Genomic DNA, 15,000 nt, shown 5'->3' with positions numbered 1-15,000 from the left:
TCCCCCCAAACTTCTGCTTGATGGACAGCTTCTCGTTCCCCGGGGAGAAGGTCACCTCTGCCTGCCTGGTGAACACTCCACCTGGTGTGTGTGTGTGTGTGTGAGAGCAGGAAAGAGGGGTGATTGAGAGTGAGGTTACAGGATCTCTAGGGTGACCTCCGACACACACACACACACACACACACACGCGCATATTCCCACGCACACACACCCTCCTGTGTATCCTCTGGCTCCGGGCTTCTCCCAGTGCCAGTGGAACGACACTTCAAAGAGCAGCGTTTGGAGAGATCTCTGTTGATCTCTGGCCAGCTGGAAGCAATGAGCTGGAATAATACCATTAGGCTCCACCAACACCGCTCTGGACACAAACTTCCACAATCGCTTTTTTCTGTGAAGTTACGAGTCACTGGAGCTCAGAATTGTTGGCTGTTACACAAGGGAGGCTGGCGGAGGTAGACATTGGAGGACGGGCTCATTGTAATGAATGGAACGGGATGGGGAATTCATCCTCATTCCATTCCGTGCATTACAATGAGCCTGTCCTCCGATGTCTACCTCCAGCAGCCTCCCCTGTTGGCAACTACAGTTACTAGTTCCAGAGTTGAGGAAACGTGAAGGAACTGAGAGCAGAGAAGACAAAGACAGTCAGTGCTTCTGTTTCTGTTTCCTTCGACGTCATGGCATCTCATTCAGTCGCTTCAGGAAGTACATCGAAATTACAACTCAGAGATTAATCAGACTAATCAGGCATTTATTGGCAATGCTTTGGAATTGTACATGTAAAATCACTTTCTGGATTGAAATCTAATTTTGTTGAACCCAACCCTGCATGTTACCCTGCTAGCAATCCACATCTCTGTCTGGATTAATGTCATTATTGATTGACCGATTATTGATTGATGGATTACATTCAATTACATTACATTTACATTTGAGTGATTTAGCTTACTCACTTTTATCCAAAGTGAATTACTATAAGTATATCTAAGTTTGTGACTGATTTATTGATTGATTTATTGATCGACTGATTGATTGAGACGACCCTCAACAGCGGTTCTTACCGATGATGCTGAAGCCGTTCTGGTGCCCCGGCTGCGCCAGGGCGAAGGCCCAGCCGATGACGCCCCCCAGGGAGGACAGGGGCTGCAGGGACGGGCCCAGGGCCGCCGGGATGGCGCTGATCGCCACGTACGCCCGTCCGTCGTTGGCCACCACGTACGAGTGCAGGTCGTTGTTGGAGAACTCGAGGGGCGAGGGGGCGTCGCCCACAAACACCCGGCCGCTCACCTTGCCGTTCATCCTCTGGGGTTTACCTGATTGGACGAAAGACATTCTGCTGTGAAAATACTGACTGCTGACTGGACGAAAGACATTCCGCTGTGATAACACTGACAGTTGATTGGACGAAAGATATTCTACTGTCATAATACTGTCTTCCATTGCAGTGAGTGCGTACATGTCTCAGTATATATGGTCCCAGCGGGTTCTTACCCTCGGCGACGCAGTCCTTGCCGTTGCCGTAGAAACCGGGCCTACAGGCACAGCAGTAGCCGTTGGTGTAGTCGCGACAGACGGCGAACTCAGAACACTTCTCACGGTTGTTGGCGCACGTTCCGAAGTTGTAGGTGTACACTGGTGGAGAGAGAAACAGACACACCGTCAGCTACAGACACAACCTCAGCTACAGACACAACCTCAGATACAGACACAACCTCAGATACAGACACACACTGTGGAGAGAGAAGCAGACACAGACACAGCCTCAGCTACAGACACAACCTCAGATACAGACACACACTGTGGAGAGAGAAGCAGACACAGACACAGCCTCAGCTACAGACACAGCCTCAGCTACAGACACATACTGGTGGTGTTCTACATTTGTCCCTGTAGGGGAACCCTTTTGGGTTCCACGTAGAACCCTTTCCACAGAGAGTTCTAAATGGAACCCAAAGGTTCTACATGGCACCAAAATGGGTTCTTCATCAATGTGTTCTTCCATCTCATGCATTACAATGAGTCGGTCCTCCTATTTCTACCTCCACTGTGTTGCATCCCTCTATGAAACGTAAAGTTATATAAATAAAGTTCCATTTGATTTTCTGACAAATGTCAACCAGAATTATAAACAAGGGTTTTCTCTTCTGTCTCACCGTCCACATTGAGGTCCCCATCGACGACCACCACCTGTGGAGACTGGGGCTGGGGGGGTCTGGGCTGGGGGGGTCTGGGCTGGGTGGGCCGGGGCTGGACAGGGGGAACTGTCTGGAAGGGCTCCTGAATCGGGTACCGGGGCTGGTACTGGACCGGGTGGACGGTCGGTAGCCAGTCCTCCTCCTCCTCCTCCTCCTCCTCAGGCTCGTATGGGGGGAACACCACTTCCTGTTGACCTCCTCCAGGTTGCCGTGGTGAGGGGAGGAGGGGGAGTTCGGTGACCTGACCCGGGGTGATGGAGGAGAAGAAGGGGGAGGTGCCTATCTCATACACCCACACGCCACGCCGGGCCGAGTTGGTCTGTCTGGAGGGACACAAAGGCCTTAGCTAATCTTCTACAAATAGAAATAGAGATATTTAACCTAACCTCAAACTGTTATAACACCCTTTTTCTTGGCAAAGCACTTGATACAGCTGTAATTATCTTGTTATTACAGCTCTATTACCGACAGGTAGAGTGAGTGAGTGTGTGTGTGTGTGTATGCATATGTGTGTGTGTGTGTGTGTGTGTGTGTGTGTGCGTGCGTGCATGTGTATGTGTGTGTGTGTGTGTGTGTGTCAGCCAGTCCAACCCTTACTCTGAGAGGTCCCTGATAGAGTCCTGGTGGTCCGTGGTGATGCGGTAGTAATCCCCCTGGGAGCTGCTCCAGGAGAACCACTGGTTCACCATGCCCTGATCAAAGCCAGCCTGGACCGGGGTGCTCACGCCCTCCACAGGTGTGGAGACGTACTGCAGGCCGTCCTCAGGGTAGAACAGCAGAGCGTAGGAGGCTGACACCATGGATGCCACCACCAGCTGGAACGTGTTTCTCTGTACGGGACCACAGATAGAATTAAAGGGACGGTTCAGTTAGGGTTAATGGGTATCAAGGAAAAAATATATATGAGTGTGTGTGTGTGTGTATATATGTGTGTGCACGTGCGCGTGTCTGTCTGTGTGTGAGTGTGTGTGTGTATATGTGTGTGAGTGTGTGTGTGTGTGTGTGCGTAGGTGAGGGTGTGTGTGTGAGTGCACGCTAGTTAAGCCCTCACCTTCCGGTCCAGACCGTCCCCCCTCCCAGCGGTCCCGTGAGCCGCCACATTCTCCCAGGTGATGATGAAGGTGTGTGTGGGCTCTATCTCGTCGTCCTGGGGGAAGGCCAGGCCGATGTGCTCCCCGGCACGCAGCAGGACGGAGGGACTGCTGTCCTGGCGGTAGAACACCTTCCCCACGCCGTCGCTCGTGTCCAGGTCCCCCTGGAACACCGCCAGCATTCCGAAGCCGGCCGGCATCTTTCCCAGGTAGTCGGACTCCGCGGGAGGGTTCTCCAGCGACACGAAGCCGTTGGTGTTGATCTGGGGGGAGAGGAGAGGAGGATAAGAAGAAGGACGGACATGCACACACACACACACACACACGCACGCACGCACGCGCACCTCCAGTGAATAGTGTGTGTTCTGGTTCACGCCTGGTGCTGCTGCTAAGTTAATATCCTGTAGGACTGCACGGGTCGACTCCTCAGAGATTAATTGGCCAGTAAATCTTAACACTCACCACACACACACCCACACACACACCCACACACACCCACACACACCCACACACACACACACACACACACACACAAGCCCTCACAAGAGCCTCTAACAGCCTTACCCCCCCCCCCACCCCACAAACTCATTCTCACACACTCATTCTCTCACACACACACACACACAGAAACACATGCACATACACACACACACACACACACACAGAAACACATGCACATACACACACACACACACACAGAAACACATGCACATACACATACACACACACACACACACACACAAACACATGCACATAAGAGCCTCTAACAGCCTTACCCCCCCCCCACCCCACACACTCACCCTCACTCACACACACACTCCCCCACCATCCACTGACCCCCCCTCCTCTGCCATTAGTCAAGGCCAGAAACCCTGGCTATGGTGCATTAATGTGCTCCTCTGACAGTCACGAGGACATCTCTGATAGGTTTGTTATCTCAGAACTAGCCAATAGGGAGGCTCTATGCAAAATCCTATGCTAAATCTCAGTGGGGAAGCTGTGAGTTTCAGAGGAACATGTGAATGCACCATAAGTACAACACCACTGTCAATGTTCCGCCTCTTAGCCTCCAGAACCCTCCGGAACCCTCCAGAACCCTCCGGAAGGCTGGAATCTGCTGTAAGGCCTAACCTCCCACGCCCTTCCCAAGCCTTGTCAACCTACAGGAATGCCAAGGAATTATTCTCCATCCTCCAACACATAACCAACCCACAATAAGAAAGAAAGAAAGAAAGAAAGAAAGAAAGAAAGAAAGAAAGAAAGAAAGAAAGAAAGAAAGAAAGAAAAGAGTGAAAGAAAGAAAGAAAGAAAGAAAGAAAGGATCTTTTGTGGTTTGATGGGTTCAGGTCTGCACCATGACGACTGGGCCCAGATGAATCTGTAGCTCTGTGCTGCAGTAAAGCCTGGATCCACCCAGCTGTCACTGCATGGGACTGGTCAGTGGAAGGTTGTTTCAGTTAACAGACACAGACACAGACACACACACACGTAAGCACACTCACACACTCACACACACGTAAGCAGGCACACATACACACACACACACACACGTAAGAACACTCACACACTCACACGTAAGCACACACGTAAACATACATACACATACGTAACCACACACACAATCACATGCACACATGTAAGCAAGCAAGCAAGCACACGCACACACACAAACATTAGCACACACACACACACACACACACTAAAGGCTTATCCTGAAGACAGATAATTTAGAATAAAACCAGGGTCAATGTTAAGCTCTCTTAGTGAACCAGAACATCCCTGGGCAGATTTACAATGTTTACCACAGTTAAAGGGATAGTTCACCAATTTATATAAAACTGTAATCCATGGTTCAGAGATGTTTAAAAAGCCCCTACTATCTTCAGCTAACTTTAGCCACCGCTAACAAAAACACAACGGGGAGTGATTGTGGAACCCAAAAACAGAGTTACTTTGAGGCGATTTGGCCACAAATGTTAAACTTTTAGTTTGTTCCCTAATCACTTTCATTGGGTTTTTTTGTTGGTGTAAAGGTGTAAAATAGTGAACTATCCCTTTAACTAAGCTAACCCAGGCATCCAATCCCCCCCCCCCCCCCCCCCCACTCACCCCCCCCCCCCACTCACCCCTATCCCCTGTAACCCAAACAATCCAACCTTGGTAGATCCGCTCTATTCAAAACAATGTTCAAAATGTTCGGAACATTCTCAGAACTTTACATACCGTTGTAGCAGAGGTGGTTCGATGACCATGTCAGATCTTGCCATAGACCTACAGTATAGCCCCCCGAGCTAAAGAGGGAGACCTTGTTTCGAACCCCGGTCGGTGGCTTACACTGTGGCCAGACTTGTGGACATGAAAGACCTGTAGCGGAGATAACAGGGTCTCTGAGACCCTCTTTACCTCCCTATCTCTGCTTGGAGATGAAAACAAACACTAACAGAACCTCCCCAAGGGCACGCGCACACACACACACACACACACACACACACACACACACACACACACACACACACACACACACGGGATGCCTGGGAAGTAATGGGAGGAGAGACACTAGACTGGCGCCATCATTTACATTTGAGACATTTAGCAGACACCTTTATCAAAGCCTTTACAGGAGAGAAACTGTACCGGGGGGTAGTGGGGGTGAAGAGGTCTTTAGGGTTAGGGTTAGTACAGGGGGGTAGTGAGGGTGAAGAGGTCTTTAGGGTTAGTACCGGGGGGTAGTGAGGGTGAAGAGGTCTTTAGGGTTAGGGTTAGTACCGGGGGGTAGTGGGGGTGAAGAGGTCTTTAGGGTTAGTACCAGGGGGTAGTGAGGGTGAAGAGGTCTTTAGGGTTAGGGTTAGTACAGGGGGGTAGTGGGGGTGAAGAGGTCTTTAGGGTTAGGGTTAGTACAGGGGGGTAGTGGGGGTGAAGAGGTCTTTAGGGTTAGGGTTAGGGTTAGTACAGGGGGGTAGTGGGGGTGAAGAGGTCTCTAGGGTTAGGGTTAGTATAGGGGGGTAGTGGGGGTGAAGAGGTCTTTAGGGTTAGGGTTAGTACAGGGGTTAGGGTTAGTACAGGGGGGTAGTGGGGGTGAAGAGGTCTCTCTGACACACACACACACACACACACACACACACTCCTTAAAGCTACACTTAAACCAGCTATGAGTGCATATGTGCATGGCTGCAGTCAGCACAGGAGAGGAAGAAGACCAGATTTCAAAGATACGCCATTTATCTGACGCTTTTATCCAAAGCCACTTACACTGCAGTGAGCGCATACATTTCAGTATAGATGGTCCCAGCAGGAATCAAATCCTCAAACTAAGAGTTGTTAGCGCCGTGCTCTACCAACTGAGCCACAGATGGAAATAAACACAACCAGACCCTCCACACATATCGTGCCATATCCTTCAGAAGACCGTGCCCACAGTGATCAGCCATGTAGCCATGTAGCCATGTAGCCATGTACCTGTAAGTAGCCATGTACCTGTAAGTAGCCATGTAGCCATGTACCTGTAAGTAGCCATGTAGCCATGTACCTGTAAGTAGCCATGTAGCCATGTACCTGTAAGTAGCCATGTAGCCATGTACCTGTAAGTAGCCATGTAGCCATGTACCTGTAAGTAGCCATGTAGCCATGTACCTGTAAGTAGCCATGTAGCCATGTACCTGTAAGTAGCCATGTAGCCATGTACCTGTAAGTAGCCATGTAGCCATGTACCTGTAAGTACTGTCGTCTGGCTAACCAGCCTCTGGGTTACAGAAGGCTAACTCTAGCGAAAATGACAGCATTAACTTAGCCTGGGCGTGTTAGCGGTGTTAGCTGTGTGTGTGTGTGTGTGAGCCTGTGTGTCTGAGCCTGTGTGTGTGTCTGAGCCTGTGTGTCTGAGCCTGTGTGTGTGTGTGTGGTCGTTCACCAGGCCTCTCAAGGACGTGTCATTAGAGAACAACAAACGAAGCTCGGACCCCCAGGTCTCTTTAACAACAATGGAAGGAGCAGACACACACACACACACACACACACACACACACAGGCTCAGACACACACACACACACACACACACACACACACACACCCACAGGCTCAGACACACACACACACACACACACATCTGGTTGGAATAAGTATCATTGCATTTTTGCCAGAAATCTCTTGACATTTTTGCATGTATTAACTAGGAGAGAACAACAGAAGAGCCCCGCAGAGAGAGAGGAGCTGAACCTGGACAGAGGTGGACAGCAACCAACTACTAGGTTCACTACTAACTAACCAACTACTAGGTTCACTACTAACTAACCAACTACTAGGTTCACTACTAACTAACCAACTACTAGGTTCACTACTAACTAACTACTCTCATTACTGTAGATTAGATCAGAGTAGATTAATACTACTCCTACTCCTCTACTGTGGTGTGCAATGTGACTAGACAGGGGGGCTTTTGTGTGGCTAGCTGAAGCTAAAGGCTAACTTGCTTCCTCCATTCTGAAGGGTTTAAGGCCAGAGAGAGGTTTGGTTGGGTTGTGGTTGTGTTAAGGTGTCTTGAGAACATCAGGACTGACTAAACTGGACGCATTAACAATTGCACTTTTTGGGGGCTGGTTTTCCAGGACACAGATTAATCTTAGTCCTCGACTAAATCCCACTTCAATAGACAATGTCCATTGAAGATGCTTTTTAGTCTAGGATTAGGATTAAACTGTTACAGGAAACCTGCCCTTTGTGTTTAAACCGGCTGATAGACTAGAAAGCACTTTCAGGATATTCTCCATTGTGCATGGGCCTTGTCTCTGAAACTAGGCCTACGTCGAGGGTTCAAGGCTGTCCTGCAAGATTAAATTCTTACAAAGAACACACACACACACACACGCATAAACACATTAGACACCACTAAGTTTAAGGTCTAAGTACAGTTATGCTAAACATCTTTGAGAAGTACACATAGTTCAGGTCCTTGAAGCCTGCAATCATCGTTATCATTAGGAGGGTGGAAGACAAGGACAGAGAGAGAGGGAGGGAGGGACGGAGAGAGAGATAAAGGGAGAGAGGGAGGGAGGGAGAGAGAGAGATAAAGGGAGAGAGGGAGGGAGGGAGAGAGAGACAGAGGGAGGGAAGTAGAGAGAGAGAGAGACCGAGGGAGGGAAGTAGAGAGAGAGAAAGACCGAGGGGGAGGGAGGGAGAGAGAGAGAGAGAGAGACCGGGGGGGGGGGAGGGAGGGAGAGAGAGAGAGACAGAGGGAGGGAAGTAGAGAGAGAGAGAGAGACTAACCACCTGTTTCAGGAGACAGATGCCCATGCCTGGTCGACAGCAGACATTCCAGATGTGCACGGACAGATCCTTCAGATTCCGTACTGTACCAGTGTGTGTGTGTGTGTGTGTGTGTGTGTATGCGTGTGTGTGTGTTCAATTGCAACCGTTGCAAAGAGTGTAGACACTTCCTCAGCATAGTACTTAACACCAGCGAACCTCACACACACGCAGAACACGTGTATTACCTAAGCCTCCATTAGTCTGTACAGGTTATAGTACTATAGTCCTCATCACACACACACACACACACACACACACACACACACACACACACACACACACACACACAGAACTTCCTAGGCCTCCATTAGTCTGTACAGATAATAGTACTATAGTCCTCAGACAGGGTAAGCCATAGGTCATTGTCACACCAACCCTTCAGACAAGACTATACAGGTCAGTCAGGGTTCACAGCAGCCTCTCTTCCTTCTAAACACCAAGCATGAGAGAGGGAGGGAGGGAGAGAGAGAGAGAGAGGGAGGGAGAGAGAGAGAGAGAGAGAGGGAGGGAGAGAGAGAGAGAGAGAAATGTACTTTGTTTGTACACACAGACTGAGTGTCACCAGCAGTTGAAAGTGGTTGAATCACCCTGAGAAACCTGTTGAACCCAGACGGTGGAGGATAAAGTCACAGAAAACTAATTGTTCTTCTTTAATCCGTTTATGTTTCGACAGCAGTTAGTAATCACCTCACACTGCTGCGCTCACCCCTGAACAAACACACACATGAAGGTTTGAGAGGGACCTCGATCTTCTCCCACTCCCACAGAGGGCACTGATGGAATTTAACCCCCTCAAGACCCCCCACTCATACACACACACACACATCTTGACAAACACACACACACACACACACAACTAAACAAACGCACACACACATCCTCCTCACTTACCCCCTGCCACCCTCTAAGCATTCCCCCCCATAGGGGTGTGTGTGTGTGTGTGTGTGTGTGTGTGTGTGTGTTTGTGTGTGTGTTTGTGTGGGGTGGGGGGCAATATCAAAGACAGCTGGAGGGGCTGGAAATGCACTCAGTGGAGCAACACAACCCCGACCTGCGGAGGGGAGAGAGATGGACGGATGGAGGGAGGAAGGACGGGAGGAGGGACAGATGGAGGGAGGGAGGGAAGGAGGGGTGGTTCTCGGGCATCTGTTGAAGCACTACAGACAGTGGGAGAGAGGGAGAGAGAGAGAGAGAGAGAGAGAGGGGGACAAGGAGAGCTGAGAGGAGGGGAAATCCCTCATGCCCACAGGGTGTGGGAGTGGTGTTTAGCAGGAGAAGCAGACGTGGGAATGAGAACATCTCCAGATGACACACAGCAGTAACATGCCAATGAGATTTACACCATCTCCCAGTACAAACACACGCGTGTCTGAAGTGAAAGACTCTTCTTCAGTGGTGTGTCTCATCTGGGTCTGTTCCTGGGTCTTGCTGGGGTGGGGGGAAGGGGTTCAAGTGGGAATTCAATCAAACACACACAGCAGGAGAATCCCGTTGCAATCTTTCTTTGAACTGTAATAGTTTGTTTTTCTTTCACTTTGACAAATATCGGAGTGAGCTTTCCTCCATGTCAAGGACTTCCTTTATGAATTATGGGAGTACTCTCACAGCACAGAAACACTGGCGGGGGGGGGGGGGGGAGGTTCTGCCACAGCACAGAAACACTGGGGGGGGGGTACAAAGAACAATGGTTGTCTGGTTGTGTGTTGCCCTCAGGGGTCTGTTGTTAGTGGGTGGGATATACGTACTCACTATACTATATAGACTATTATACTATATATACTATATAGACTATTATACTATATAGACTGAAAGAGAGAGAGACAAACAGAGAGAGAGAGGGAGACAGAGAGAGAGAGGGAGACAGAGAGAGAGAGAGACAAACAGAGAGAGAGAGAGAAAGAGAGAGAGAGAGAGAAAGAAAGAAGAAAGAGAGAGACAGAGAGAGAGAGAAAGAAGAAAGAGAGAGACAGAGAGAGAGAGAAAGAGAGAGAGACAACCTGTGGATGGGTGGTATATACAGACTAACTCTACTTTCTACTATACTAAGATCTGGTTTCATTCCAGCAGCCTTGGGTCCGTCCGTCTGTGACGCCTGAAAGATCACAGACCAGCAGGAAGTCAGCCATTGGAGGAAGCACTTATAGACACTTAAAAGAGAAGGGGCGGGCCCTAACGCGTAACGACCAATTAGGCGCTTTGCAACACTGCAGGCGGAAAAGACCGTGTGTTGTGGCTGTTGATGAAGTTGTGATGTGTTATTGATATGTGTGTGCGTGTGTGTGTGGTGTGTGTGTGTCATCTTAACTGAACAGTTGAGTTTTTGACAATCAGGGATTAAACTGTATTTTAGCTCTTTATGAACTCTACCAAAAAAATTTTCAAATAGTTCACCTACAGCAAATCAGAGAGGGCGGCTGTATTTTGGGGTGGTAGGTTGGAATGGGAGCGTTATTGGGGTTGATGTTGGAATGGGAGCGTTATTGGGGTTGATGTTGGAATGGGAGCGTTATTGGGGTTGATGTTGGAATGGGAGCGTTATTGGGGTGGGAGGTTGGAATGGGAGCGTTATTGGGGTGGGAGGTTGGAATGGGAGCGTTATTGGGGTGGGGGTCGAGTCAACAGGAGGAGATCTCGAAAAAGCTCTAAAAACCACAAGCGTGTTGGAATCTCTGGGCTTTGAAAGAGGATGTCTGTGTGGGACCTCATGTCAAGAGAAGAACATTTGTCAGAGTTGTCGAGAAAAGTCCAAGTAAATATGTCTCAAAGGTGTATTCAAAAGTAGGAAAATACAGAATTATCTCTGAAGTCACATCAAATGAAGCCAAGTCAACGTGATTAGCATCTTCACTGACTATCAGTTGAGTCTAGCCTGCCTACTGAGGGGGCTGGGGGTCCTTTGAGATAAGTGTGTGTGTGTGTGTGTGTGTGTCTCTCACACACAGATAATGGACCAGTGTGGGACCTTGTCAGATGGTTGAGAGCGTCTCTGCCTTTTGATCCCGACACAAAAGCAGGGTCTCGTCTCCGACCACAAGGCTTTCTGATGAGCTCACCTGGGGCTGCGGGGGTTAATGTTGTCAAGTGTAGAACAATGAAGCTAAGAGGTATTTAATGAACAGGCCTGTCGTTGTCAGACACCGCACCGTCTGAGGCCCTGAACTAATAGACCTTAAACATGAATTAATGATAAAGTAGTAGACAAGTAAAAGATAAGAGAGGATGGGGGGGGGGGGGGGGAGAGAGGGAGGGGAGAGAGAGAGAGAGAGGGGGGAAGAGAGAGAGAGAGAGGGGGGAAGAGAGAGAGAGAGAGAAGGGGAAGACAGAGAAAAAGGGAAGGGGAAGAGAGGGAGTAGAGAGAGAGAGACAGAAAGAGAGAGAAGGGAGAAAGAGAAGACAAAGAGAATGAGAAAGAGAGGGGGGGATATAGGAAGAGGGTTGGGGGGCGGGCAATGTTACAGTAGATGTTGTGCAACGTTTCTAAAGTTATGGATAAGCAGCAGCATTCCTGCCTGTGTAGATAACCGGGACAGACAGACAGACAAAGTATATGATTCTCCACGGTCAGCAGTCACGTGTCTGCCGGCTGGTATGTTAATGTCATACATCATATCACAGAGCAGCGGTTTCTCACACATGCAAGCGCCAGTGTGAGAACGCTGCGTGTTGAGAGTGTCATCTGCTCTGTAATTAATTGACCAACATTCCAACCCTTAATCAACATTCCACATGGTCTGACAATGAGACAGAGAGAGAGAGAGAGAGATAGAGAGGGAGAGAGAGATAGAGAGATACTATTCTGGGTGTTGAGAAAGTTGCACTGATTGATTTGATTGATATTGCATGAGCGCTGTTTAGGCCTAATTGTGAACGGGGTCAGAGAGAGACCTATTCCGGGGAACAACCGTTTGGTGTGAGAACCTTTGTTCCCTCTTTACCTGAAATATCCACATTTGGGCTAAGGTTGACAATTTGGAGGGGCTCAACATATAATTGGTGGGTTTCAGACAATGGTTGCAGTTGTATGCGACCATTACGTAAGATATTTCGTATATATAGATCTAAAGTGTATTTGCGAGTTAATTAATAGGTGAATGTTGCTGTTGGGTATATCCTACAGATTGGGACAGTTACCGTTAGTCCGTACAACAGACTTTTGCAATTATTCCTAAAGCTGCATCATTTCATTGACTCAGGAGCGCAAAAATAAACATAGGCTACTCACGTAAATAGTATTATAATCGCCATCGAAGAAAAACATTGATTGGTCCAACAGGAACTCTTGGGTCTCGTCCGTCCCGGGTTCCAAGACCTGGTCCCCGGCTCTCTCCCCGTAATCAAACATGTCGCGTCGGCTCACCCCGATCACTGATACCGCAAGGGCGAAAAGAGTTGCCCATCCTAGCCAAAGACCCATGTTTAGATACCTCGGTGCCAGAATTCTGTTGATGTTCGACCTAAACAGTTTAAGAGCGGTTCCGACGCAGCGCACAATAGCGGAATCGGAATGAAGAGGCAGCGGTAAAAAGTTCATAAAACGGGAGGGTGGAGTTCAGGGCGGGGACGTCCGCTGGGCTCCTAATCGACCTCTAGCCCCCCCCCCACCCTCTCTGCGCTCTGCTCAGGCTCAAACAGGTGTTGAGGACGGGAGGCTGGTGGAGGTAGAAATCGGAGGTCGAGCTCATTGTAATGCATGGAATGAGGAATGTTTGATACCATTCCTAACTCCATACCATACATTACAATGAGCTCGTCCTCCGATTTCCGATTTCTGCCTCCACCAGCCTCCCCTGTAGATACTAGATAAGACTGTATGGTAATTGCTTGACTATATGTCTTCTTATAGGCTGGGTAACATGTGTTCTATAGCCTATCCAGGAGTTTAAGATCTACAGGGGTTTAAAGGGTAGAGGCAAGGGGACATCGTAATCCAGAAACATAGGGTCTGCATGGGACACCAGGGGAGGCTGGTGGAGGTAGAAATTGTAGGATGGGCTCATTGTAATGCGTGGAATGGAATGAGGAATGGTATCAAACTTACCATTCCCAATTCCATTCCATGCATTACAATGAGCCCATCCTCTGATTTCTACCTCCACCAGCCTCCCCTGTGGGACACCCACACAGAGGGTTGCCTAATTGCCTTGGCTTTGGTGAAACATTTAGTGGATCTGTATTCAGACCGACACTCTTCTCTGATAATAAAATAGAAAGACATCTGTGAGGTCCAACTCTGGCTTGGCGGTTAGACAGCTGTTTGGATGGACAATGATGAGACAACGAAGCTGTCGTCTGTAGATCCATCAGATTGACACCATTCCTGACTCCGTTCAACTTTCTGATAACAGAAGTATATGATATGATGTATATGCCAATAATGTCTAAGTTTAAGACTGGTAGAAACTATATGCACTTGATCCTAATGGTTCAGGGCAGGGTTTGAACCCGGCTCTCCCACGTGGAAGACACAAGCGTCTACCGTTAGGCCAAGAGGACATCCTCAAGGTCTGAGGGCAACACTTGAGTTTACAAGTCTAGTACAGCACACAATCACATACCTCAACAGCAGGTATACCCAATAGTCATGTATTTAGACCCAATAGTCATGTATTTAGACCCAAAACACATCTTAAAAGTGCTAATTTCCCCCAGACAGAAAGACAGACAGTCAGACATTCCTCATAGAACACCATGTTGTTGTGAGGTCCAACTCTGGCTTGGCGGTTAGACAGCTGTTTGAATGGAAAATGATGAGACAACGAAGCTGTGGTCTGTGGATTCATCAGATTGACACCATTCCTGACTCCGTTCCATGTATTACAATGAGGCCGTCCTCTGTTCCCTGCCTCCACCAGCCTCCACCAGCCTCCCCTGGGATTCATGGTCTTGGAGTCAATTCGCTTTCAATTCAGTCTGTTGAAGAAGTGATTTGAATTTACAACTGACATATGGGAAAACTTTTAATTTAGAAAGCCTCTGATTTTCGGTTTATGCTTGACACATGAACAAGACGTATTGACACGTAACAAATTTATTCAGCACTTTATTATTAAACATTGTTTGAAGTGCACATCTTTTTATAAGTGTTTCCAGTAGGCTACATATTCCACACAAAGGAACCTAATGATTTTGTGAAGACTTCACCCCCCCAGCTGACAACCAGTTAAAGGGGGACTCTGGGATATGGCTTCACAGGGAAAAGAGCGGGGCGTCGCTACCAGAGGTCAAGAAACGAGAGGAGACCGTAAACTCCGCCACACGTATCCAACGAGTGCCGACCGCTTTTCACATCTTTACTCCAGATACGTTTCGTTAAAGCTGCTGTGACCTTCTGGTGTGACGTCACATCCCAGAGTCGACCTTGAAGGTAACAGGGATTATTTGCGGTGGCGTTTCATGCTTTAAGTGTTGCCTCTTCT

At 48.7% G+C, this 15,000-nt stretch overlaps 2 protein-coding genes across 4 annotated transcripts in view; both read right to left on the bottom strand.

Annotated features, from left to right (window-relative positions):
* LOC310818630 (nidogen-1-like) overlaps positions 1–12,998 on the bottom strand; it is a gene marked incomplete at both ends in the record, with an annotated part of 26,704 nt that extends 13,706 nt beyond the window's left edge. The window contains 7 exons of the mRNA XM_083689628.1: positions 1–81; positions 1,062–1,313; positions 1,492–1,632; positions 2,154–2,518; positions 2,793–3,025; positions 3,247–3,549; positions 12,807–12,998. The exon at positions 1–81 is cut by the window's left edge and continues 120 nt beyond it. Of these exons, the coding sequence (XP_083545754.1) occupies positions 1–81; positions 1,062–1,313; positions 1,492–1,632; positions 2,154–2,518; positions 2,793–3,025; positions 3,247–3,549; positions 12,807–12,998 (1,567 nt within the window). The remainder of the gene's footprint in view (positions 82–1,061; positions 1,314–1,491; positions 1,633–2,153; positions 2,519–2,792; positions 3,026–3,246; positions 3,550–12,806) is intronic.
* A 1,238-nt stretch (positions 12,999–14,236) lies between these two features.
* The window catches only part of tbce (tubulin folding cofactor E), a 7,928-nt gene continuing 7,164 nt past the window's right edge, over positions 14,237–15,000 (bottom strand). For 2 of the 3 annotated variants that reach the window (XM_083690673.1, XM_083690674.1), the window contains exon 17: positions 14,597–15,000. This exon is cut by the window's right edge and continues 678 nt beyond it. Coding sequence is in view for 1 of the 3 variants with exons in the window: in XM_083690675.1 (XP_083546801.1) it covers positions 14,474–14,494 (21 nt within the window). In the remaining 2 variants the exon portion in view is untranslated. Of the gene's footprint in view, positions 14,495–14,596 lie in introns of those variants that run through there. The other variant, XM_083690675.1, reaches the window with a different exon arrangement.

The sequence above is a fragment of the Argentina silus genome (genome assembly GCF_951799395.1).
Source record: "Argentina silus genome assembly, chromosome: 18".
NCBI lineage: Eukaryota > Metazoa > Chordata > Actinopteri > Argentiniformes > Argentinidae > Argentina > Argentina silus.
The sequence above is the reverse complement of the archived record's forward strand: the minus strand, read 5'-3'. Positions and strand labels throughout refer to the sequence as shown.